Raw genomic sequence first — 26,001 nt, 5'->3', positions numbered from 1 at the left:
AAATTATTGGTGAAATTAAAAATTGGTAATTTGTGTTTCTATTCAAAAGCCTCACCTCTTTGTAATGATAATACATAAAACATACTGGCCCTCTGTTATTTTTCCATGCATTAAGAACCAAATCTGACCTTGGGGAGTCCACACAGTATCAATGGAAAGTCAAGCCAGTCGCATAAGAAGAGTTGCTGCCAGAGCCTTTCCCAAAAGCTTAAAAGGTGTGTTAAAGCTGGAAGAAATTCTAAAAGATGAGTTGAATATGGATGTTGAAATTAAAATACACATAGGTGTGCACATGGGTAAACATAGAGACACACACACAGTTTTAAGACCAAAAGTAGCACCAGAGCCAATTCCACAATATTTTTGTGAGTAATCTTTACTTGGGCACCATTTCACTTGAAGCTGCCGGGATTCTTTTTCCTGAGTCACCCTGCAGAATCAAGCCTGTTGGGAGTCAGCAAACCACAGCAGACGTCACTGGGTCCCTGGAGCTCCAGAGTCTACATGCAGACTGCTGCAGGGGTCAGGAAGCATTTGTGTTGCTTGAGCAGGCTTGCACAACTGTCGCAGACACAGCCCTTGCCTTCCTCTGAAGTGTGGGCTATCAAAAACTAAATAAACCAGACACAGCCATTTTATGATTCAAGGCGACAGAGCAGACCAATGCCTGAATGATATTTCTTTTTAAAGATGCAAATAGATTGACGAATCTACTACATCTAATTTGCACCTTCCTTTGAAAAGGTGGAGCCCCAAAAGAAATTTTTCTCAAGTGCCTTGCCTCCTGAGAATAAGTAATAAAATTGAAAATAAGAGAGAGGTAGGATGACTGACCACAGTCACAAGAAGTTAGCAAGAGAATGAGGTGGGAATTGCCAGCTATGAAAGTAAATGACACACGCTGAGTCCATGGCATGCGGATAACCCCCATTCTCCTTGTGACCAGATAAATATACATTCTTGATTCCCAGATTCTTTCCATTCTTGGTGCAATACTTGAAAAAATTTTTGACCAGGTTTTTGGCATTTTCATCTTTTCTGGGAATACTTCGAAATGACCTAGGGGAAATTTTCTAAACCAAAGAACGGTTTTGGCAGCAAAAATAAGCCTCAGTATGTATTATGATTGAAACACAGTAACTCAGCCTTCTCCTCACACAGAGATCTATGAGAGCATCTATGCTAAGCAGAATAAAATGAACTCGATATCTCTCTTTTTTTGCTACATGGAAAAAGATATTTTATACTTTATTATTTTAATGCTATAAAAGAAAAATATAATTGATAAATTTCTAGTAAACAAGAAGACATTGACTAGACTATTAACGTCAGTGTTGTAATTTATTCTTACAGAATTCTCAGTTGTACTACATTTGTTCTGCTTATATTTCTGCTATCTCTGTTATCATGTGGAAAAGTAGAAAACAACCTCTCTGAGCCTTTACTTTTCTGTCCAGTGCAATGGGGATAAAAGGTCCTATTTCAGAGGATGGCTGAGACAATTAGATGACACAGTGTAAGTCAGATGTCTGGCCTGGCTGCTTATGAAATAGATGCTTTCTGATTCATTCCTTTCTACCTTCTTACTATTTTCTATGGCATTTGAAAAGAGCATGTGAGGACTTCAGTAGATTAATTGTGTAAAGTCCAACTAATAAGGGCACAAAGCCAGGTATGTCCAAAGGAGCTACCATTTATGAGTGCTAACTACATACCTGGCACATAATAAATAAACCCTCCATAAATAGTAGCTATTATCATACCACACACCTCGTTTTTGCCTCACAATAACTCTGGAGAGTGTTTATTTTCATTCTCATTTTCCAGTTTGTGAAACTAAGGCTTGGGAGGTAAAGTCCGTCGCCCACTGTCACACAGCAGGATTATGACAGAGCCAGCGTTTCAGCTGAGGCCCGCTCCTGAGTTCTGGCCCCTGCACCACGCCACACCTACCAGGCGGGCAGGCCTTGGGCGAACTCAGCCATCTGGAACAGAACAGGGAAACCAGAAGGAAGCCAAAAGGACTTCTGAAAATACAAGACAAAGTCGCTGGCACTCTCATCTGTGCATTCTAAGAGAAATTCCCAGAAGCTAACTCTAAGTCTACTTATTTACAAGAATAATGCGTTTCAAGGACACTGTTAACCAGCTTGGTCATCTGGTTTCACAGTCTCTAGAAGTTTCAAGCAGTAGAATTGAAGGTAGGAACAGATAGGTACAGCCAATTGCCTTGAAAACAATAAACATGACTTCTGAAAACCTGCCAAGAGCTGACACAAAACTTTCAAAAACCACAGGAGCCTGGAGCCATTTAGCATAAGGGCAAAAACCTGAAAATATCCAAATAGCCCTTGAATATAATTGATATTCAACATAAAATCATTTAAATTGTTAAAACAGGATGGAAATGCATTACGCATTTTATATAAAAAACGAAATTTCATCCAAATATTCTTTTTTTTAGTTCAGAGACCTAAATAAGAAGTATCAGGGAGCCGGCCCCACGGCCCAGTGGTTAAGTTCACACACTCCGCTCCAGCAGCCCAGGGGTCATGGGTTCAGATCCTGGGCGCAGACCTACATATGGCTCATCAGGCCATGCTGGGGGGCGTTCCACAGAGAAGAACTAGAACGACTTACAGCTAAGATATGCAACTACGCAGCGGGGCTTTGGGGAGAAAAGAAAGAAGTGTCTTTAAAAAAGAAAAATCACTTACTACACCTCCTCTGTTGATAGTATTAGCTAAAGGGTTACGACAAAATTAATTTTTTCATCATTAACGCTGAAAACCTAAACACTTGGCTTTGCTGGACTTTCTTCTGTCACATATAACTCTTTGAATGGGGTAATCAAAGTCGTACTAAAGACCGGCCTTGCATTGGGCAGTATTCAAGCAGCGCTGACTAGTACGGGAAATGGGTTCTCACATCATTTAAGAAGGAGTTGGAAACTTTTAATTTTGCCACTAAAATTTCAACAGAAAGTATGGTCAAGAAGAAAAGGAACACATTTTCTGGAAACAGACATACACAAACTCCTAAGCATCCTTACTTTAAGCATTTTTTGACTGAACATGTTGTAACTCAACACACTTTTACAACCTGAGTTCCACAGCCCTGGGAAGTTAGGGGCTGTGATGCAGTGGATAAAATTTCAACAGTATTAGACAGTGACTTGGGATTTTAAAAGGCACAGTTGTCTTCTGACTTTTATCTCTAGCTTTTCATGCAACTTGGGACAAGTCGTTTGATTCCCACAGGAGGCCACACCTCAGCATGATATATAATCAGTCCCAGCTCGCAGATTACTGAATCCAACTCGAGTAGGGAGACACACTTGCACCCCTAGAGTCCTTGAGAAGCCCATCAAATGAGGGCCAGACACAACTGCAGCTGAGAGATGGAACGATTTTCCTCTTGCCTATTTCCTTATTTAGAGCTTTACTCCAGTATATTCTCTATTTAGTCTCAGACTCCTATTACATACGCCTAGTTCAGGGTAGCTCCATGCCGATCAGATCAATACACAGTCATTCTGGGACTATCTTCTTCGTTTGGAGACTCTTGGTCCTTCTCCAAGGTGGTCTCGGACAGACTTGGAAATATCGTACAATGGACTTAGCCCGTGAGCATAATGGCCAACCTGACGAAATGCAATCGAGTCTTCAGCATCACGAACAATCTTGCACTCACCCCAGTCAAGATAAAGAAGGCTAGCACTTGGCATGTATCTGCACTCTCCTGCCACTTGAGATCCAACGAAAACCTTTGAACACTGACGATGAAAAGAACATGGTGCTTCCCCATTAGTAACTCAAAGCAAAACAATACAAAATATTGTTACCTTAAAGAAATCCGACAAATTTCTGATGTTTCTTAAGATATTTATTTCCATACTTTAAAAATATGTATATCCTTATTACGAAAAAATTTTGATGACCCTGCTTTGTTGATTCCCTGAATATGGGCTCAGCCTACGTATTAACTGATTTCTGTAGCCAACTATGTCACCTTCAGGGGAGTAAGCCTAGGGTTTCCCGGCCCTGCAGGCCCAGCATTGGCTCATGGCCACCCATCCAGCTCAGACTGCACTTGTTGTAAAAATGTAGTCTCTCCTTGCATCCACTGCAGGGAGTCAATATGCATATTACTAAGTGGATTCTTTAAAGTACAACCCTAGAAGTAAATACTACAGAAATGCAAAATATTGTTTTCAAAATGGACCCGTTTCTGAGGTTAATAAATGCTCTTCTGGGAATAAATGTTTCACCCAAGTAAGACGAATAAAGTTAAGGACATTCCAGAACTATTTATCCAACGTTCTTCTAGTAAATTACAGGATGCCTTGCAAGAATTGCATTGTTTCATATGATTAAGAAATTAATTCCCAGAAAACAACCTTTTTAATTGTACAAAGAGTGAAAATAAGTGACAAGGATGTTGAGCGGATAATATAGCTAAACAAGAAGAAGAAAAAAAAGCCATCAAATTGTACAAGCATTCCTATTAGGGCTGACACTGACCCTGTTACTCATCCAGCTGCAGATGCACAAAATGTACACCGCCAAATAGGCTTTTTATCATTTTTCCCCCAATGCACTCCATGGTTTGAAATATTTTGTCTATGAAACTGCAGTAATTTGGCAATAATTATTTTGTTTTTCCTTTTTCTTCTTTATTAACCACAATCAATTAGACCTTGTGCTCAACAAAGGAATAATATTACTTCACTGAGTTGATATAACTAAAATTAAAACTAAAATTTTGACATTTTTGGCAATCTGCATGATTTTCTGAAGGCTAAATATTTTATCTCCACTACTCTTTTATATATATATATATTTATGCTTTTGAATATTTATATATGTTATATTTAGCCACCTAATATACTGAAATATGTATGGTAATATAATATAGTCTTTAAATACATTGAGAAAATAACTTATGGGTCTTGATTCTCTATCTTACTGTCTCTCTGAGGCAGAAAGCTACTCATCAAATTCAATCTTCTCTTTTCACAAGGGAGAGTGTTAAGCGCCAGAGTGATTATTACCTTCTTCGAGATCAAACACTCATTAAAAATGGAATTTTCCTTTGTCCGTATAACCCCTCTGCCACCAATCCCATCTGCTGCTGTGGTCTTTCAATAAGCACCCATATTAAGAGCAGACGGTTCATAAGAGAATTGTTCCCACCAAATGACTATGGTTCAGGTCCCCTGTGGTCTCCGCTGTCCCTGACCACTCCAGGCATGAATCTTTCTTCCATAACACACCTTCCTTTATTGTTACACCTGCCTCTGTTTTTCTGTTGCACTGTAACAACAGTGTTTTGGCCTGCCTCTCCCTCTGGGATTATGTCCTTTGGACATCCTACCCTTGGCACTTAGTTCCCTAAGTGTTGACTTGGGGTGGATGCAATTGGTCTGAACTGGACACAGTGTTTTGTTTTCTTTTGTTTAAGTACCTTCTGTATGCCAGTAATTCCCAAATTCACATCTCAGGACTGACTTTTCCCCTTTTCCCTCTACTCAGACTGCCTACTTGACATCTCCTTGGTATCTGAAAGTCATCCCAAACTTCCAATATCCAACTGAGTGCTTGATTAGTACCACATCTAAATATATTGCTTTTCACCCCAGCCAATAATTCGTCCACTAGAACCCAGCTGCTCTTTCCCTTGCACGCCAACCCATGGGGGTGTTCTAGAGACTCTGCCTCCAAAATATTTCCTGAAACTGTTTATTTTCCCTTTCTTCTCTCTGCTACCACTCCAGCCAAGCTGTCGTCCTTTCTTTCTTGAATTTTATCAGCCTGCTAGCCAGTTTGTGCTTCCACTCTTGCTCCTGTGCAATTCCTTCTCCACAGAGCTGCCAGTGTGATCTTATGAAAACTACATTGAATCATGTCACCCTTCTTCCAAAAACCTTCTAATGGCTTATCATCACACTGGGAATGACACTCAAAATCATTTCTCTAATTTGCGCAGCCCAGCATTGTCTGGCCCAGAATCTCACATCATGCACGCCCCTCCCTTGCTCACTGAATCTGTCACTCTGCTCGTCTTCGTTTCTCAGATACAGCAAGCTACTTCTTGCCTTCAGATCTTTCCCCCAGTTCTTTCTGCCTGAAATCCTCTTCCCCAAGTCTCTGCCTGGCTGGCTTCTTCTTGTCATTAATTTTCAGCTCAAACATCACTTAGTTCAAGAGGCCTCTCCTGACCATAAAGTTAAAATACCCCCTTAGCCACTATTTTATTAAGTAATTAAAGTTTTTGTGTCTTATAGCCCTTACGAGCACGGAGTACTTTCTTGTTAATGTATTTGTGAGCTTGTTCATGTGTTTTCTTTCCTCGCTGAAATGGAAAGCCTGCCGGGTTCAGAGCTTTGCCTCGAGCCACGACCGGGGCTTGGCCCACAGCAGCTGCCTCATAAATGTTTGCTGCTCAGTGCTGTTCAATTCACTCCCCTGCCTTGATGATGACAAGTGCAAAGAGAGTGAAGGCCTGTGCCTTAGAGTCTGGCTGAAAAAGGTTCGTCCTCTGGAGCCAAGAGATTGCATCTCTTTTCCATTCTCGGCACCTCCCCGTTGTTTCTGTGAAGACTGGCTGCTAATGTGTAGTGACCTTCTGTCCCCAGCGGTTCCATCCTTTGGGCTCCAACATTGATTTTCCTCCTCTTGGGGCCTGAAGAGCCAGGGTGGTCCCTTCTGTCCAGTTCCCCTGACCATGAGCAGTGACACCCAAGGTGCAGGAGTGGAAGCTACCCGGGGATCAGCAGGGATGACTACCTGCCCTGCCCCAGCAGTGTGTTGGGGGCTGCAGGCAGCACCTGTGTGTCCTGTGCACGAAATGGTGTCCCTTCCCCAGAGCTGGCCTAAGGCCTTGGGTGGGTAGTGACCAAGCTCCTTCTGGAATCAGATTGACTTGCCCACCAGGGAATATTGGCTGACAGGGTGAGAGAAACAACAAAGCATTATTTCTATTAAGTCTTAGTGATGGAAACCAGAAAGAGGAAGAGAGAGACAGAGAGACAGGGCAGGCTCAGAAAAAGACATCAGCTCACTTGCCCATTTTACCACTCCTCTAGGGGACTCGGAAACCTTCTTTCTTCCCAACTAGCCATTTGCTGGTGCAGTTCCACACTGGCTGAATTTCCATCAGGCCACTGGGAGACTCCTGCTTGTTCCCCAAATTATGGAGCTGCTTTCACATGCCCATGAGGCCACTTAGGTGTGCACGGTCATTCATTCATTCATTGCATGAATAACCTGCTCTGATCAATGGTATGATAGTAACATCACTCTTGGCCCAGACTCATCTCTCAGTGCACAAGATCCCAGGTTGAGAAAGGTATTGCCACGTCTGACAAGCTCAGAGACATCCTACAACTCTCAAAGTAGAATTTAGCCTGTACAGACTGAGCAGAACTCTAAACAGAATTTGATGCTTAGAACCATTCTGTCTAAACCCTTGATGTAATACAAAGACCATCAAATCTCCTGAGTTGTCCCCTAGTCCCACACCACACTAACCTCACCAGTGTCCCTCTCCATTCTTCAACAAGGGGACTGAAGAACGGACAGGATCATTCAGAGTGGCTCCCTAATAATGGCTCCCATAACAATTGTCCCTTGAACAGGGCACCTTTCCTTCACCATCCCAGTCCCCTGGCGGTGGAAAAGAAAGCCATTCTCTCACTTTCTTTCAACACAGTCAGCTTCCACCATCTCTTCCAGTGCAAAAATCAGCTCACCCTCTCACAAGAAACCCCTGAATTCTTCATTACAGGAGCCATCCCATGGCAAAAAAGTGAAGACTTTTTGAAGTTGTTTTCCTTTTTCAGGCCACAGGGTTATCATTAGGAAATTGCTACTTTAATGCCCTAAATGATGCTCCTGAGACCTGAAGAGGGAAAGGGCCTCCTGAGAGGCCCCATTGCCAGCCGGGAGCACGCTTTTTGTGATGTCCTAAGGGACTGGCTTACAGGTGACAAGGTTTTATCAAGAAAGGCTTTGATAACTCACTAAATGAATTCTTTGATGGAAAGCTAGGAAAGAACGACATTTTGAAAAATCGTCCTCTAGGAATAGTTATGTTGTAACGGGTTTCTAGAGATTTAGGAATAAACTAGTTCAGTGCTCAATGTCTATGGCCATCAATTTAGATCACACCAGAAAAAAATCATTTTAACCACACTTTATAGAATTGGATCTGAAGAACCTTCCTGATGATCTAAAACACGTGTTACAAGTTAGAACATGAGGAAAAGAGACGGCAGCAGACCAACACTGAGGTGAAGGGCCCAGCAGCCAATGGCCTCCAGGGTCTTGGAGCAGGCTTGAGGATCATTGCTCACGAAATTCCTAACTTTTTTTCTTTCCTCTTTTGTTTCTTTTTTCATTATCTTTGTCTTCCTTTTCCCCAATCTCCCTGGCCACTCCACAGCAAACATATATCCTTTATGTTTCCTTACTTTTCCCTCTTCTGTCTCTTCCCCTCCACGTATCACTTTCTGGTTCTACTGATGGAACCGAGGCCTAAAGGGGTTGCTGGTGCCAGCTCCGTGGAGAAGGGAGCAGGTGCCCTGGAGATCTAACAGCTGGCTTTATTGAATGCTACTTTATGCCTGGTTTTGTTCTGTATACTTTCTGCATATGCTTCCATGTAATCCTCTCAGTTGTCCCAAAGGCTCAGTCTACTTTTCCCAACACCATCATTCTATGGGAGGATAAAAGCTGTTTAGTTTTTTGTTTCTGAAAACTCTGTCTCCAAAGGTTCTAGAGGAAAAGCCCCCAAGAAATGCCAGTTTGAAGAAAATACATGTAAGTGGCACATTTGACCTATAGGTTAGAGATAAGAAAGATGCAGCAACTGCACAATTCCCAAATGAAACCTCAAGTGGATTTCTATGACCAATCTCTTTTATTTGCACGTTTGTGCTCTTGAGGGAAAACGTGACTTTGCTAACCATGTTAATGGGTGAAAGTTCTAACCCTTCAACAATTTCAGGAAAACCAGTGTATGGTTTAGGTCAAAGAGAGTACTTGGTTTTGCAACACCAAGATTCCCTTCTGAGGTTTCCCAAAAATGCTGTGGCTATCCCACACAGAACTCTCTCCATATTTTTACAGCCAAAACAATAGTGCTATTTCAGCATCCTTGCAATCTAGACCACTTTGGGAGGTACTGTAAGGAAGCTAACAAAAAAAACAAATACCTGTACTCTTATAACCTAATATCACAAAAGTAAAATACAGAATTTACTTGCAAGATGGACATAGAGACAAATGCTAATAAAACAAGGCATCAATTATAATGTGTTTAATATCTGTAGAGAGACAAATGGAATCATCAGACTTAATTGGGTTTAGTCAAGCAAAGGTTTAGAGTATTTACTACTATTTCAGATAGGTGAGTGAATTTATTAATAAATCATCACTGAGGACAGGAACAGGGAAATACCAAGAGTAGCTGACCATCCTGAACATCAGATGATTTGCGCCAGGGATTGTACTTTCCTTGCCTTGGGGACATTTCTGAAGAGCCATGCCTTTCTGTCACTTTGCAAAACCTTTGAAAAGAAGGTGCTATATAAAGGTGATGTGAAATTTCTAGGTTCACATTTCCTAGAAGAAGGACTGTGAATATAACTCACTAGGCAACCACATTTACCACGTGAAAGTAAAGCCAAAGGAAGTAACTAGGGCAGAAAGCAGAAGATGCCTGGTCTGCTGGAAACATGGCTGTCGTCAGCTTCATCTCAGATCTGTTACCACAGGACAGAAGTCAGCTGGGGGCCAGATTTGAATTTCCCACATGTACTATCGTCCATGCAAAAAGTGACCCAAGTCATTTCCTAAACACTCAGAAAAACTTCAGGCTCTCTTTTTTTGCTCTGTTTCTATCCAAGCTATTTAAAAAGCACGGATGCAGCTGGCACCGTGATACTGTAAGCAGCCTTGCTAAATGGCTCCGAAAGGAAAATACCTGTGCAATGTCCTGGGTAAATCTGGTGGACTCCATTCACCAATCCCACATCGTCCTTCTCTGGTTCTTCAGCCTCAAGAATCTAGGTCAGAGGCAGAAGAGTTGCTGCTGTAGTTAGGTTTAAAGAACGTAGAGATACTCTGATATTCTTCCGTGACTACCCCAAAGAGCCCAGTGTGTGGCTGAGGCAATCACAAGTGATGGCATGGGTCGATCAAGCCTCTTTTCATTAGGAATGCAGTTGCTTTAGGAGTTTAGGGTCTGATCTGAAGGAATCATCCCCCCCCCCCCTTTTTGAAAGGAGACCAGACGTTTGTCTAACTTTTTTCCAATGTCTGTGTGTGCCCATGTTCGTTCTCTCTAGTCCTGCTGAGACAGCAAGACTTTCCTCAGCACTTCCCGGATGAAGGTTGTGGCAAAGATCTAAGGTCCAGCCTGTTGGCACAGTCATGACCACGAAGGCAGTGAACACGGCTTGAGGGACACAAGAGGCAATCCTGCTGTGAAGAACAGCTACGGAAAGAGGCGCTGGCTGTCGTAATTGTTCTTTCTCACTTGCCTCACTTAAATGTTGATGAACACAGCCAGATACACTTACAGTCTGGAATGAAGCAGCGTTCCTACTGCCTTATCCTAACCACACAGGAGTGTGGAAGAGTGCTGAGAGGGTGTGCTCTGGACCCAGCTTCCCGGGGTTCAAATCACTCTTCTAGATCCTGATAGCCTCTGAATCTTGAACCAGTTCCTTTCATGGGAGTCGTGATAGTTCCGACCTCATTTAGCTTCTTGTAAGGATAAAATAAGGCACTTCATATAAAATGCTGAGGGCTGTACTGGGGACATAAGCACTCAAAGGAAGTGTTTGAGCTCAGGGCTGTGGGGACCCAGAGCTCATGCTGTCTGGATAATACTGGATCATTGGCAAAATTAGAAAGCGATCCGCTGTGGACTGAGTGTTTGTGTCCCCCAAGAAATTCAGATGTTGAAACTCTAATCCCAATGTGATGGCATTTGGAGGTGGGGCCTTTGGGAGGTGATTAAGTCATGAGAGTGGAGCCCTCATGGTGAGATTAGTGTCCTTTTAAGAAGACGCTCTAGAAAGATGATCTGTCTCTACCATATGAGGATGCAGCAAAAAGCAGCCCAGGGAAACGATCCCCACCAGAACCCGACCCTGCCGACACGCTGGTATCAGACTTCCAGACGCTAAACTGTGAAAAATAAATTCTGTTGTTTAAGCCACGCAGTCTGTGGTATTTTATTATAGCAGCCCGCACTAAGACATGATGTAATTGAAATGGTTAATTTATCTCTAAAGTCCTCTAAAACTCTAAGGTTACATGAGTTCTCCTTCTTTGCTCTCTTGGAATAAGAACTTTTCCTAAGCTACCCATTTTCCAGGAACACAGCATCAACTCACCTGAGAAAAGTAGTGAGAGTTTTCTTAAAGTTTTAAAATCATGACAGCTAAACTTTTAAAAATTCTATCAGCAAATAAAAAATAATCATCAAAACATAATTAGCTACCCACATTTTTCTGGCTAGGTGCAGACTCTGTTTAATATAGTTCATGATATTTTTAAGTTTTAAATAGAAATTCCTAGAATTTGTCTTAATTGTCAAGATACAGAAAAATTTAATGAAAAGAGTTGGTTGTCATCGTTATTAGTAACAAACCCTCGTGGAGAGGTATTGTGTCCACATTAATAGCACAGCATTACAATTCACCAGGCTTTATAGTTTGGTATATATATGTCAGCTTCCCCACTAAGTTTGTAAACAATTTTAATGGCAGGAACCACGTTTTTGTATATCAAGCACTTAGCATGGGGCATCCAATCAATTATTTACCTCTCAATAAATGCAACTTGAATGAATGAATGGATGAATGAATGAAGGGTACATTGCTAGGATTTTATGTTACAAACTCTGAAGCATAGGTCCCTGTACTGTAAATTGGAAGACAAGCCAGAGCGTCAAAGACAAACAGTGATCAAAGTAAAGTTACTCACAGATAAATAAAGTGGAGAGGTACTGCTTTGTCTACACAGAAGGGGCGATTAGAAGTGGGGCACAAAGACTCCACGAAGAAAATGGGACTTTTTCTAATTAGATGAATGGAACAATCTTTCCCAACAAAGGGAAGAATAATGTGAACAACACCATATTAGTTTTCTATTGCTGCTGTAACAAATCACCACTAACCTAGTGGCTTAAAACAATACGAATTTGCTGTCTTACAGTTTTAGAGATCGGAAGTCTGAAGTGGCTCCCACTAGGCTAAAATCAAGGTGTCTGCAGGTCTGTATTCCTTTCTGATGGCTCTAACAGAGGCTTCGGTTTCTGTCTTTTCTTTCTTTTAAAGGCAGCCCTCATTCATTGGCTCCAGGGCTCCTTTCTGTCTTCAAAGCCGGCAATGGCCAGAGAATCTTTCTCACATCTCATCACACTGACACTGCATCTCCTGCTTCCTTCTTCCACATTGAAGGACACTTGAGATTACTCTGGGCCCATACAGCTAATCCAGGAGAGTCTCCGATTTTAACGGCAGCTGATTAGCGACCTTAATTCCATCTGCTGCCTTAATTCTTCTTTGTCATGTAACCTAACATACGTTCTAGGGAGCAGGATGTGGACATCTTTGGGAGGCCATTATTCTGCCTACCACACAGGATATCAGAGTGCTGCTAGCATGCATGGGCAGCAAGATGATTTCCATAGAAATTTTGTCTGTTAAACGTATGTTTGGGTGAGTTTACAGGACTAGGTGAGTGGGAGCCTGTTTGCGAAAACTCAAGTGCCCAACAAAGGGATTTGGACTATTTTTGTAAGTAATAATTCTCTTTGTGTCAAATTAATATTCACATTTGCCATTACTTTTCATTTGTTACATATTTGAAAGTGACATGATAGCAAGGTATGTCTACTTCACGATGCCACAAGTTTTAAAGATAAATAAGACTTCGCTGAAATTTTTTAATGGTTAATGAGAGACTTGAAAAACACATTTTGATAGTAGCTCAATCAATCAACTCCTGAAAGTTTTAAAGCAGAAAAGAAAGTACTAACAGCATTAAAAAGACCTTTATGAAAAGACCAGTGACAAGCAGCTCTGGAGTTGACCCTGAACTCTACCAGAGACACACAAATATAAGAGCGGCAAGGAATATGAACACACGCAAGTCAGAGGCAGGTATATTTTACCTTGCACTTAAATAGGCAACATAACGTTAACATCGAAAGCAAACATAGATCAGAGAACAAACAAATGCAAGGAGTCCCAGTATCAGAATGCAGAAGGGATGCAGGAAGGAGGTCATGGAGCACAGAGAGCAGGACTCAGATCAGAGAAGAAAATAGAGCTGGACCAGCTAGTAACCATGTCCTATAGGCAGAAAGATACCCAATCATTTTAGATAATTTATGGAGTAGAAGGAGCAAAATTTAGTTATAATTTGAATGTGGGGTGAAAAAGAAAGTTACCAAAAGGAACCTCTTTTGATGAGAATCTTTTGGTGATGAAGATCTTATGCATGCATCAATATTGTCACATATTCTGTGTGCTGGGCTGTCTTTCCTTCATGATGATGGTATTATTCTCCTAGCAACACTACATATCAAAAAAGGGGCTTCATTGGGAATCCCAGACTGGCCTATACAGAGAACGTGTTGTGTATTGTCTATATACCAGCCAAGTGGCCTCAGTTTTGCTTTTCACCTTCGATTCTTCTGCCATCACAATGAAAAACAGGTTCTAAAATTATCTAAAATAAGATCCATGATATATATTAGTTTTTATTCCAACATCTGCCAGCTTTCTCTTTCTTGCTTTTTAGTTACGCCCATGGATGACAGGAAATATAGGTGTTTGTCATCATAGCAAAGCAATTAGTCCTAGAAAGAAGCAGAAAGATAATGGAGGAAAAATACAGCAAACTGTGTTTCCAATTACCAGCAGATGCTTCCATTTGTTCTAAGCGTTCTTCTTTAGTTCACTGTACACACTTTTAATCATATAAATGTGGCAGTGCTCTGGTCTCATGCTCTTGATTACCCTTGTCTTCCAGTTGATTTCACGTACCTCTTGCTTGTGGCATCACTTTCCCATGAATTCCATGTCTGGGGCTGCAAGAAACTCTGGGCAATACCTGATAAAGAGCACAGCCTGTTGCTGTTTATTTTATTTATTATTTGTGGGTTTTTGTGTGTTTCGCTGAGGCTGTGACATTGCAGTATGGTTCTCTGAGTCAGCAGCACCATTGGCCGCAGGCGGTAGTGCCATAAATGCCTACTTTTCTTTTTACCATCTTTGCTTTGTGGAATCATCTGGTCACCAGTCATTCATGCTGGGAATATGACCACCAGAAAGAGTACCAGGCTTCATCCAAAGACCACTTTATGTGGACTTTTAACAAATCGAATGAAGGAGCCAGGGTCCATGAGAGTATCCTTGATGGTAGAGATCCAAGACTCGGAGTCTTGCCTGTATCCGATCATTCTGAAAACAGCAACAGGAGGCCAGCAAAATGCTGGAAAGGAGGAGGAATACCAAACTGACCTAAGTGAATTTTGTCTGGCAGCTGGTGAGAAAAGACTCTCAAAAATAGCCATTTGGTTTTGAATTTAAGACTCCATCATATATATTATTCATTGCAGTGGCTTATATTTGATATTCAACCCTTTCTTTAACATTATTTCATAAAAGAAAAGAAACAAACAAAACAAAATTTAGAAGACAAGCAGTGACTCGATGTCACGAACGTCCCTGCGTTCTGGTTGCTTGTTTCCAGCTGAGTGTTGGACTTTTGCTGCATTTTCTTTCATAAATAACTATTACGTGAGAGGCATAAAATGACTGCCACGTGATAGTCCTCTAGCCTTTCTCCTGGAAGTGTGGTCCACAAACTAGCAGTCTCTTCATCCCCAGGATCCCAAAGAAATGCAGAGTCTCAGGTCCCCACCCAGACCTGCCCAACCAGAATCCACACGGTAACAGCTTCTCCACGTGTTGTATGCAAATAGCACGTGCGAAGCATTCCTCTAGACAAGCAACTGAGGGACACCATTTGGCATAGACATTTTATATAATTCATAGTCACTAGGATGTAGTAAGCGAAAGAAAGGGGGAAAAAAAGAATAATTTGAAGAGGCAGTAGGATCACACTTCATATACATATAGCAGCTGAAATCTCCTTCTTCCAAATTGACCTTGAACTCCATGAACATAAACATAAATGAATGCAAGGGAAAAAATATATCCTGTTGGAAGATCTTATTTCTTACCATTTTCTCATCTTCCCTTTATGTTGCCTATGTTGATAATCTTTCTATATCTTATTAGTGATCTAGTTTATTTAGATCTTATTAAGAAAAAAAGCCTCACTCGGGCATGTCCCAGCAGTTATTCGAGGATGTCTGGATCGTCTCCCCACCTTGAGATCTTCTCAGCCTGGCCTAATTCTTGAGAGCATCCAGAACTCATGCATCTCACTTGCAAAAGAAGTGGAAACATATTTCAGGCTTTCTTTAGGCCACTTTTTAACCTTATATTTGGTTTTACACGCTACACTTCTTTTAAAAACACTTACCAATTAAACAGAGATCAGCTAGGAATGATCAAAATTATAAAAATGTTTGAGGAATAAAGACCCCAAGGAAAAAATTTGAGGCCCACATAAGTTTGTTTAGGGAAATGAGGCCAGTGGGAGGCCGGAAGACACATGTTCACTACCGGAGCATACGATGCAAAGCTGTACAACTCATGCACATCAAACACACCCATTAGTCATTGTGAACTGAAGTTGAAGTTCCCAATCAAGGAAACCTATGCAGCATTAACTAGAGCACCAAATAGCCCATAGTAAAGATCATGCAGGCTTACATGCCAGACATGATTCGTGGCTGTTATCACACTTCCAAAATGCAGTTACAATGAATATTTGTCCCATTGAGCCACTTCTGTTGCATATTTTGTCCTTCACCTATCTAATCTCATTCACACTTTCATCATTTTGCTTATCTTCCCCACCTTTATACCATTAAATCCCTCACTCTCTCTCGCATTGGGACCACTCTCCAGTACTCTCTCTCCAATACCTTCTCTTTGATTTCCTTTACTCCTGCATCCTCATGAGCATATGAATTTCCAAAGTGGGGCCTACTTCAAAGGTTGGGAGATTTGACTTTTCAACCTTCTAACAGATTCCAGGAAAGTATAGCCAAAATTTGAGTTTAGGTAAATTGTCAATTATGATTTCTTATAGTTTAAAAATAGTAATTTTCAAATTTTATGGTACATTACAATTTATAAATAACTCATAGTGCAACCTTATTTCATTCTTACAAGATCCCAGTGAGATGAATAAGGTGGTTTTTGCCATCATACTTATTTATAGATGTCGCTGAGTTTGAGGCAAAGCTCAGTGGTGAGTTCAGTTTTTTGAAACACAGTTTTTATAACCCTAAGATCAGTAGTCTTGGAGGGCTACTTTGAAGATTTCATTGTTGTAGCTATTTTTTAAGAAGTTGACACATCTGAATATGAAACTGTGAAGTGTTCTCTACCACCACTTAAAATCTTTCACAATCGGAAATAAGTTCTGAAATCCTAGAAAGGTTTCAGCCAGAGGATGCCATCATCTCACAGGAAAGCATCAGACGTTCAGTAACGGAGAGAGAATAGCAGGTCATATTTAGCAGCATAGGGGGAGCAAAGTACAGAAATCCAGTCTCCCTACCATTTTCTTCTCAACCCCTGTGTTACTAGATTCATTTGTTGTAGGCTAACTGTCAGAGACAGTAAACCGTGCAGTAGTTAAGATAGCTGAGAGCCAGGATAGAGGTCTTGTGCCAACTAAAACCTCAGTTTCTCTCTTTAAATGTACAAAGAAAAGGAATAGAGAAGAGGTAACTCAGTGAAAACCAGAATCAAGGTGGGAGAGGCCGGCAGGTCCCCAGTGCCTGAAAAAGGACCAGGGGCTGGCACAAGAGGGTCTCCCTTCTGCAGTTGCTCTTGCTATTAATACACATTTGCAGAGTGACGAAGAGAATAATTGGTTGTAGTTTAGACACCTGTTGTGAAGTCAAACTAGGAATCTGTCAGCTCAACCCCTTCTGCTTCCGCTTCTGCCACCTCATCTTCCCTCATCTTGCCCCATCCTCTCTCCCCTCTCCACCACGTGACAGTGGGAATATGTGCTGCCTTCTATGGTCGGTCTGTAGACCAAGTCCTTTTCCCTACTTGCTGGCATCGTTCCTCGAGATTAGTTAAGGCCAAAGTTATTACATTTCTATTTCTCCTGAAGGACGCTGTAAATTGTTTGAGCTTCTTCTACTTAGACTACATTAAACAAAGTTGAAAGACCTGTTTTTCCTTCCTCGCTCCTTTTGAATTTCATTTGAATTGCATTTGTGAAACCAGGGTGGTCATAAGTGTGTATGTGGTTTACACATCCGTCTTTGAACTGATGGAGAGGAAAAGTCAGGACAAAATGAATAAACTCCCTCAATAGTTTGACATTTTTCTTTAAAGATAGAAGAGGGATGGGAGTTAATAAGTGTACAAGGTACTTCCAAAGCATCTGAGTGAGAAGACTTTCATTAAAATGAAGTTTTGCAAGAATCTATTGATTGACTCAAAGTGATAGAACCTTGAAATGCACATATATTTCTAAGTTCTCAGTTTTCAGAAGTTTACACTCTCTAAAATGATTATAAATATTTAATATTGTTAATATTTTCTTTTTGCGTCTTCTATCATAAGGGCTGATTTGCTTAGTGACTAGAACAGCTGTGCAGTCTACAGTTTTCTACATAGTCCCCCAAACACCAGAAATTCTTCAAAATAATCCAGATTCTAAATCATTATGAATCTTTGACTTTTTTCTTGGTTATATACTTTAGTATTATGGTTATCAATTCTTTCCTTTAGAGTTGCAAACACACAGCAAAGTATTTTTGATAGAGTTAAGTGTGTCCATTGGAACAAGCTGTTTTGACTTTATTAGTTCTCATTGCATTTCTTACACACAGGAAAAAAACTACTCTTTTTTCCTCTTAATGGAAAGTTAGATTGACTCACAATGCCTGAAAAAAAATGAAGTTATTTTGAAAGTCTATCCTAAAATTTCCCATCTGTAGCACAGTAATTATGGATATTAAGATATGTAAGAATCCTTACAAGTCACGTAGAGGAGATCTCTTTGCTCCCTGACTCCTCTGGGCACAGAACCTCCACCCAGCCCCTCCTGCTCATCCCTGGTGGCCCAAACTTGAGGCTACAGACACTATCTCAAGGCGAATGATGTTCACTGAGCAAGGGAGAAGTCATAAGTTTACAGGTGCGCTCTTCCAGAGTAACTATAAGAAAGACAAAAGAGCTCACAGCCCATGAGATGTAACAAAGCACCTTTTGGAGAACTCGTGTGGTTTGGTGATTCTCGTCCAATAAGTGCCAGCATCTCGTCAATTTGTCCCAATCTCTTGAGCCTGCAGTCGAGCCAAAAACCTCCTGAGCCAAGCTTTCTCACAAGATTTCCTGTACTTCCTGTTTCTATGTGAGCCAGAAATACCATGAGAACGACCTTTCTTGTGGTATTTTTGCACTTCTGCCCTGGGACGAAGATAATCCCCCATCGGAGAGGATTTTTTTAACTGTGCAATATTTTCAATTTTCAAATCTTCAGGTTAAGCAGATTCCTCTCTGAGAATGCAGGTTTGAGATGGGGTTTGCTGGCCCTAACCCGCCTCCACCAGGAAGTATTCATGTTCAATGATCCAACATTTTGGGGCTTCGCTAAGATATTTTTACAAAGAAACATGTAAAACAATATAGAGAATACAGTGGAAATTTATGTCCTTTGATTTAAAAAAAAATGTCATTCTTGAAGAAATGTGCAATGAGGAGCTGTATTCTTAATACGTCGGTGTATGTGACATATTATATCATATATTTGTTTTCTTTGTTCTTAACCCCTTTGTTCCAAGGGTCAGGATATCCTGATGCTAAGCACTATTGCAAAATAACTGAACAAAAGTAAAAATAGTCAAACGCTTAGGAAACTCTTCAGTTGTTATGTCAAGGAAGTTTGTGACTGAGGATGAATCTAAGACATTATTCAGGAAATATGCTAATAGGGTGCAGCAGCCTCCATGTACTTATTAAGTAAAATCATCTCAATTCTGGAGAGCCTTCATGCCCAGTCTGATGGCAGGGGAGAGAAGAACTGGAAGGGCTGTCCAGAGCGGCGGGAGTGTCAGACGATGCTCAAATCCTTTCATCTCTCAGCCAAGAGGGAAGTAAGAAAAGGCCCATCTTTCTCATCAGTGGATCCCTGATTACTCCCTAATTGGTTGTATGAATATCTGGCTGTTACAGGGAAAGCTGTCTGGTCAATATTTTAATAATGAAATTCATGAGCAGTAGTGTCTTCGGTGTCTTTTATTGTTGTTTCAGACTCGCAAAGGACGTTGACCCTTCTTCATCCATTGGGACAGAGAGTAGGTTTGCCAGGGTACTTTTCCATGCATAAAAAAAGAAAATCCACTTAATTCAGTGTGGAAAGCTAAATTTATTAACCATGGGTTTAGAGGAATAATAACAACAAAATTGCAGTAGCCTTTGCTGGTTTCAACTTTTAAAAAACGAGGTGAGGGCATAGAAATAAAACACGCCCTGCAACGGTCTTCTCTTCCCCCCAAGTCTGCTCTTCTCTCCCCTAAAGAGACATCAAACGACTGTTGATAAACCAGCCCTGAAAGGAACGCAGAGAGGAGCCGTAGATTGCACACCAGCAAAGTCAGGTGCCAGGCAGAATCAAGCCCCTTGCAATGCAGAGGTGAGCAGGAGACAGAATTGCTGCAATGGCCTCTGAGGAAACGGGAGCTATCCATGTGAACGCTCAAGTTCAAATTGTTCCTACAAACTCAATTTGCTGGCAAAAGTGCTAAACACAATACCACCCACTTTCGTTGCCGTCCAGTGCTTTTCATAAGCTACAGGGGGCGTCCCCATTTGTTATGTTGGTTCTGACTTCCAGGGTTAGCGCCTCTGTCTCTGAGCCGCCGGACCCAAGACACGTGGCCACGATTGTCCTCAGCTGAACCACTCTCAGGTGGGGACACAGCAGTTAGCGGCCCGAGGACTAAGTCCCCAGTGCTCTGTCTCTGGAAAGTGACTCTTCAATATTTTCTTTCCTTCTTTTCACTGCCATTCTGGCCCCCCACGAAAACCCTTCCAAACTATTATGTATTACTTTCCTTTGAAATGGGTTTTTAACAATCCCAAGCTATGTGCCCGGACTATGCAGCCCCACTGCACGTTTGCGTGGGGCTCTTGATGCTTCCCTAATTCACTGCTCTCAGAGTTAGCTTTGGAATGTGATTCAATGTTATTTCCCTTCCAGCTGAAGGGCAGCTGAGGTTACAAAGGGATTTGACTAATAGGCCAAAACCCAGTTAGGTTTGCTGAGAACCGAAGGACAGCAAAGGGGGGAGGGGTGCGGAGGAGGGAGTGTGTGAACTGTGGTGCTCAGGATCACTCCAAGGGCCTTCTGAATGACCCCAGCCCAGGGCGGACGGCGGAGGACAGGCGAGGTGGCCCCCGGCCAGACCTTCCCGAGAGAGGCAGCTGCGAACTGCTTGTGCGGATGCTCAGCTTCCCGGTTTCCGAGAGCTCCGTGGGGCTGGCAGGGCTGCAGTAGGCGAGCTTCTAGGCTTCCCGCACCACGGGGCGCCTCCTTACCTGACACCTTGCATAACTGGACCCCAGAGGACCCCTGGGAGAGGCTGGTGTAAGGGGAGCCCCGCTTCCCTGCCTGAAGTCCTTAGCGACTAAACCAGCTACTTGCAAACTTTGACAAGCACAAAAGAGAACTGAGAACAGATAAATCAGAAGGGGAAAAGCCAATGCAAAAACCTCGATGGCTTTTTTTCCCCTGTTGTCGTTCCAGCTGAAGCCTGGGATTAATTAAGTGCTGTGAAGTCAGCGCCCGACAGAGAGAGAGAGAGAGAGAGAGGGAGAGAGAGGGAGACAGGGGAGAAAACGCGCTCTGTCTCCGAGGATCGAGGACAGCACGGTCCTCGCCAGCGAGTGACCCCGCGCAGGGCATTGCTCTCGGCAGCTGCGTTTGTGCGGGGCCAGGAGGGAAGGACAGGGGGCCGTGCCAGGCTGGAGGAGCCTTGCCTTCGCGAAGCTGGAGAGGATCTCTCGGGGGTCCGCCTTCCCCTGCCTGGGAAGCACTTCCCCTCTGGTGGCAGCGGCCGCGGCGGCGGCGGCGGCAGCAGCAGCCCCAGCTCCTCTCCTGGGGACCAGGGCAGAATGCCTGTGCTGGAGCGCTATTTCCCCTCGGCAGAGCTAGGCAGAAGGTGGACGGCCCCCGAGGGTGTGTTGCCCTCCTCGCCGGGCGGCCGGCCGGGGTGCCAGCAGGGGCCGCTGCCCTGGGACTCGCCAGAGATGATCAGGATGGTCAAGCTGGTCTGGAAATCCAAAAGTGAGCTGCAGGCGACCAAACAGAGAGGCGTGCTGGAGACTGAAGATGCTCTGCACGGCTTTCCAGGTAAATTGACCGGGAGGTGTGGAAGGGAACAGGGCTGCTTACTGTCAGGCCCTTCCTTGAAGAGCCCCAACCGTAAAAATGGGGCAGGGAGGGAAGACACACTGTGCGGCACAGGGTCCGAGGGCCGTGGGCCGTGATTGACGGGTGTTTGCTCCATGGCAGCAATGCATCTTAAAATTAAGAGGGATGTGGTAGGAGGAGCATGGACTGGAAATCAAGAAACCCAGGTTCTGGGCTCTGTGGGCCACTTGCTCGCCCTGTGGCTTCAACAAGTGGAATGTCCTGAGCATCAGTCCCCAGAGAGAAGGGCTGGAGTTGGACTTTAGTGTCCATCCTGCCTCTGGAACCTCTCGTTGACAGGTCAGAATTATCTCTGGGAGAATATTCTTCTTGGCTTGCTTTTGTAATGCTTTAGATAAAGTAAAATATATTTTCCAATTGTTAACAATGGAACGGCAGCCTGTATGATGTTCCCAAGACTGACTTTGCCTGGAAGCTTTTTATGTCCTGGGAATGTTGGTAAACTTCCTTGCCTTGGTTTCCCCTTCTGACAAATGAGAGTAACACAAATTCTCTCCTTGATATCAGGAAAAATCAACTCACTCACAAATGTGGAAATGATGATTCACAGGGGCTTTGTCATGTGATGAGAATGTGCTGTGTTTGGGACGGTTGTGGAGAACTTGGCTGTGTTTCTAAGAGTGGGCACCACGACCACAGAGATAGCTAGCGTCCCTGTGCAGGGGCCCAGCAGCTCCAATAACACAGGAAACCAAGCGTGCGTGACCAGCTGTGGGGTGCTCTCCTCCTTTGGGGAAAGTGGTGGGTTCCGTTTAGAAGAACGAATGTGAGCATGTGTTTACACATCAGAAGTCTTGGCTGGCCCTCTGCAGTGGAATCCTGACGTGCCATGGAGGGTGACAGATGGGGGACTAGACAGGAGAGCGACACAAAAAGTTACCTCCCTCTTTCTCATGGAAAGTGACTAGGAAATTAAAACTCGATGAATTTTGTTTTTTATAATTTAAGCCAGAAACATTTATTAAGTTGCCTAATAATCTAAAAAGAATATTATTAAAAAATAACACTCTGAGCAGAAAACCAAAAGATTTGAAGAAGCACCAGTGTTGGTCTCAGGTAAACAACGAGTGCTGAGGAGAGAGAAGGAGACCAATGAGATAACTGGGAGATGGATGCCCAGGGACACAGGTCTCAGTCAGAAGAAATGAGGTCACACTAAAGCCACCTCATGTTCCATGAGGTGGAAAAATGGAACACAAGAAAAATGGAAAAACCCTCCTTGGGCAGAAAACTCAACTGTTACCACTCTTCCTTTGTTTCAGTACATTAAATGATTAAAATTCATATTTCAAATTACGTATTTGATAAAACTACCTCATTTAGCAGACGTTAGCATGTTTCCGGAGATATGCGTATATTATTACCTATATTATATGTTAGTGGGTGTTTAATTGCTGAAAAAGCAATACTACAGAGAGAAAACAGCACTCCTGTAACTTTTCTTTCTTAAAAGGTACCTTTTCCTGGACATTAGAAAGCTGAGCTGGTTGAGTCTTACTGTGTCCCCAGACCACTGCCTCACCCTCAGTAGACTATGTCTCCGCAGCCACTTTGGTTCCCAGGGACCCTGCACCCTGGTCTGCTGTCCCCTTTGTCCTGCCTGGGGGAGGTAGGCTCCATTACCACACCTCCCAAAGGCTGTCTGCTTGCCTGCAATTCTTCCCCCCACCCTCCCACTCTCAGGGAGGTGAGGGCCCGCAAGGCAGGGAAGCAAGGGCATAAAGCCTTATCGTCCGTATATGTGGCAGGGGCCGTCGGTGAAGCCCCAAACACAAGATGCTTCACTCCCCAATTGTCTCCTGCTTCTCCCATCTGGTTCCTGATGCCGCATTTCCCCCTCACCTGAGCTGCTTTGTGCCATCTCACCTAACAGGGTGACAGCAGGGACCTCAGGAACACTTGTAGATATTTCCAAAAATCTGGCATTTTTTCCATTTTTAGAAAGCGATGGTTTAAGCTGTACAGGGGTTTACGGTAGAAAGCTCCTCAAAAGAACACCAAGACACGTGATCTCTCTCTCTCTCTCTCTCTCTCTCTCTCTCTCATATCTGACCCTCACCTCAGAGCCCTCAAACCATGTATACTTTGACAATACTGATCAACTTGCCGTTCCTCAAAAACACATCAAGTGGTGCCCTGAATCTGAGCTTTGCCTTGTGCTTGGAAGGTCTTTCTCTGACTTGGCCAACTGAAAATGTTTTATTCAAACTACAAAGTCCAGCTCGAGCATCCTTTTCTTTGCAATGACTTTCTTGATCTCCCCACCCTTCCCGAATCTTCCCCCACAGTCATTTATTCCCTCCTCTTTACTGTCTTTACCTGTAGGGACTGAACATACTACGTTTACAGCATGCAATGTCTTTGCTGTGCTAGCAACTAAAAACAGGAAAATTAAATACTATAACATTCTACTTTGACTGTGTCTGATAACAGATAAATAGGTCTCCATTTTTAAAAACCATGAAGTTGCAGAAATTCTGAACAGAACCAGCAATCTAGAGGACTTTAGAGATGGGTGTCCCTCTTTCTTAATAAGTTGAATTGAACTTTAAAAGTTCCAGCTTTTCTTTTCATTAGTGAAGGACATCATTATTTTTACTCATACTTAGACAAAACTGGAACTTTCTCACAAATGAAATAGAGAAGTGTTCTGAGATTTTGCTTAGGTAATAAGGGGAGACAGCCAAAGAATTTGTGGGAAAATAAATGTATAAACATGCATTCATGAGAGATTTTAAGGAGACATGCACTGAATCACGAGTGATGGAGGACAGCGAGGAACAGCATCCCCTGAAGAGTGAGAGGAAGTGCGAGAGAGGAGGTGGCCCTGTGAACATCTTCCTGCCGTCTTCAGATGGGCGTGCACTGGAGACTACTGGTGACTACTCAAAGCAAAGGCTGAAGGAAGGAATGGGGGGATGACAAGAGGAAGAGGGCTCGTCATCTTTGCATTTTGGGGTGCGTGCATCTTCGAATGGCCCAGAGTTGGCCATTGGCTGAGACACTGCTTGCCCTGGAGACGGGCTCTGGAAGTTATCAGCGTGCCCAGTCAGAACGTCAGCTCAGCTCATTGCATTGTACCCAATTATTTAATTTTATTAATACTCACATCATTTTCCCTTCATGAAGCCAACGAAGGATGGTCTAATTATCCAGTTAACACAAACAAGCCAAATAGTAGAGTAGAGACTAAACAGCTTGTCCAGGGCCACACAGTGATGCATCGGAACCAGACCAGGATCTCAATGCCCCACCTTTAGTCTGCAGAACTGACATAATCAGGACACATGCTGGGTACCTTACGTTTAGACCAGACCGTGATTTCATTGATTATATGTCCATGGGCAAACATGGGAACTCATGATGTAATATAAACCTTGGTCACACCAGAAAAATACCATTTCCATGGAAAATGAGTCAAAGGATTGCGCCTCTTTTACGTTTTTCTACATATTTTATGGGCTTTAGTTTTAGATCCAAGCTTCAAGTGTTGGGAAGGCCCAGGGAAGGGTCTCCATCCGTTGTCAACAGAAAGTAAGCTATAAAGCCTGGTGGTGAGAGCTTGCCCAGAGTGGGAAGTGGGGAGAGGGAAGAAGGATGGGAATAAATAGATGGTTTCTCCAGAGCTGTGAGTGCAAATATTATTCTAATTGTGATTCTAGTCAGCAACCTGCTGAAGACTAGACATCCCCTCACAGGACTTGTTCTTAGTGGAATAAATAATTTGATTTCGGAATTCAACCAAATAACAGCACACTCTGCAGCTGAGGAGCTTACCTTTCATTCCAATGTCCCAGGTCTAAATTTTACTTCGTATTTTACTTATTTATTAAGCTTGTTTCCATTTCAATAGCCTTTGGCTCCAGAAAAATATAAAAACACACAACTCCTTCAAAAAAATTCATTTTCCCCATAGCCATTGTCCTGCCTTTCGAGGAGAATATAAATGTCAGAAATTTGCTTTATATTCAGCCCTGAAAATCAAGCAACTTCAGACAAGAAAACCTCCAAAAGAATTCTCTGATATCAGAACTCTACGATTTCGGTTGACATTTAAAGTGCTATTTGAAAATATCTCAAGTATCAAGCATGACATAAATTAAATATGTTGAAGACTGAACACTTCGATCATTATAATTTGAGGGTCCTTTACTGGATGCTTACTGTATACCAGGGACTGTGCTAGGCACCAGGGACTCAGAGATGAGTCAAAGGCTTAATGAGAGAACAATTATGAATTCATGAATCAGAGTTGTGTCTATGGCTACAGTGTGAAAACAAGCACTCGTTCCTTTAAACCTCTATGTCAACTCAAAGTATCGGCGATAAAGCTGGCAACATTCAAAAACACTTGTAAAAATTCAAAAATACTTTTCAA

General features: G+C 42.7%; 1 protein-coding gene across 2 annotated transcripts in view; it reads left to right on the top strand.

Moving 5' to 3' along the window:
* The window catches only part of PDE7B (phosphodiesterase 7B), a 293,000-nt gene that overhangs the window by 133,954 nt on the left and 133,045 nt on the right, over nt 1-26,001 (top strand). Inside the window, exon 1 of one of the 2 annotated variants that reach the window (XM_046677066.1) lies at nt 20,964-21,542. The exons of the other annotated variant lie outside the window; for it this stretch is intronic. Coding sequence (XP_046533022.1) covers nt 21,305-21,542 — 238 coding nt within the window. The 5' untranslated portion in view covers nt 20,964-21,304. Of the gene's footprint in view, nt 1-20,963; nt 21,543-26,001 lie in introns of those variants that run through there. 2 annotated transcript variants of the gene reach the window in all.

Source organism: Equus quagga, chromosome 11, assembly GCF_021613505.1.
Source record: "Equus quagga isolate Etosha38 chromosome 11, UCLA_HA_Equagga_1.0, whole genome shotgun sequence".
Lineage (NCBI taxonomy): Eukaryota > Metazoa > Chordata > Mammalia > Perissodactyla > Equidae > Equus > Equus quagga.
The sequence above is the reverse complement of the archived record's forward strand: the minus strand, read 5'-3'. Positions and strand labels throughout refer to the sequence as shown.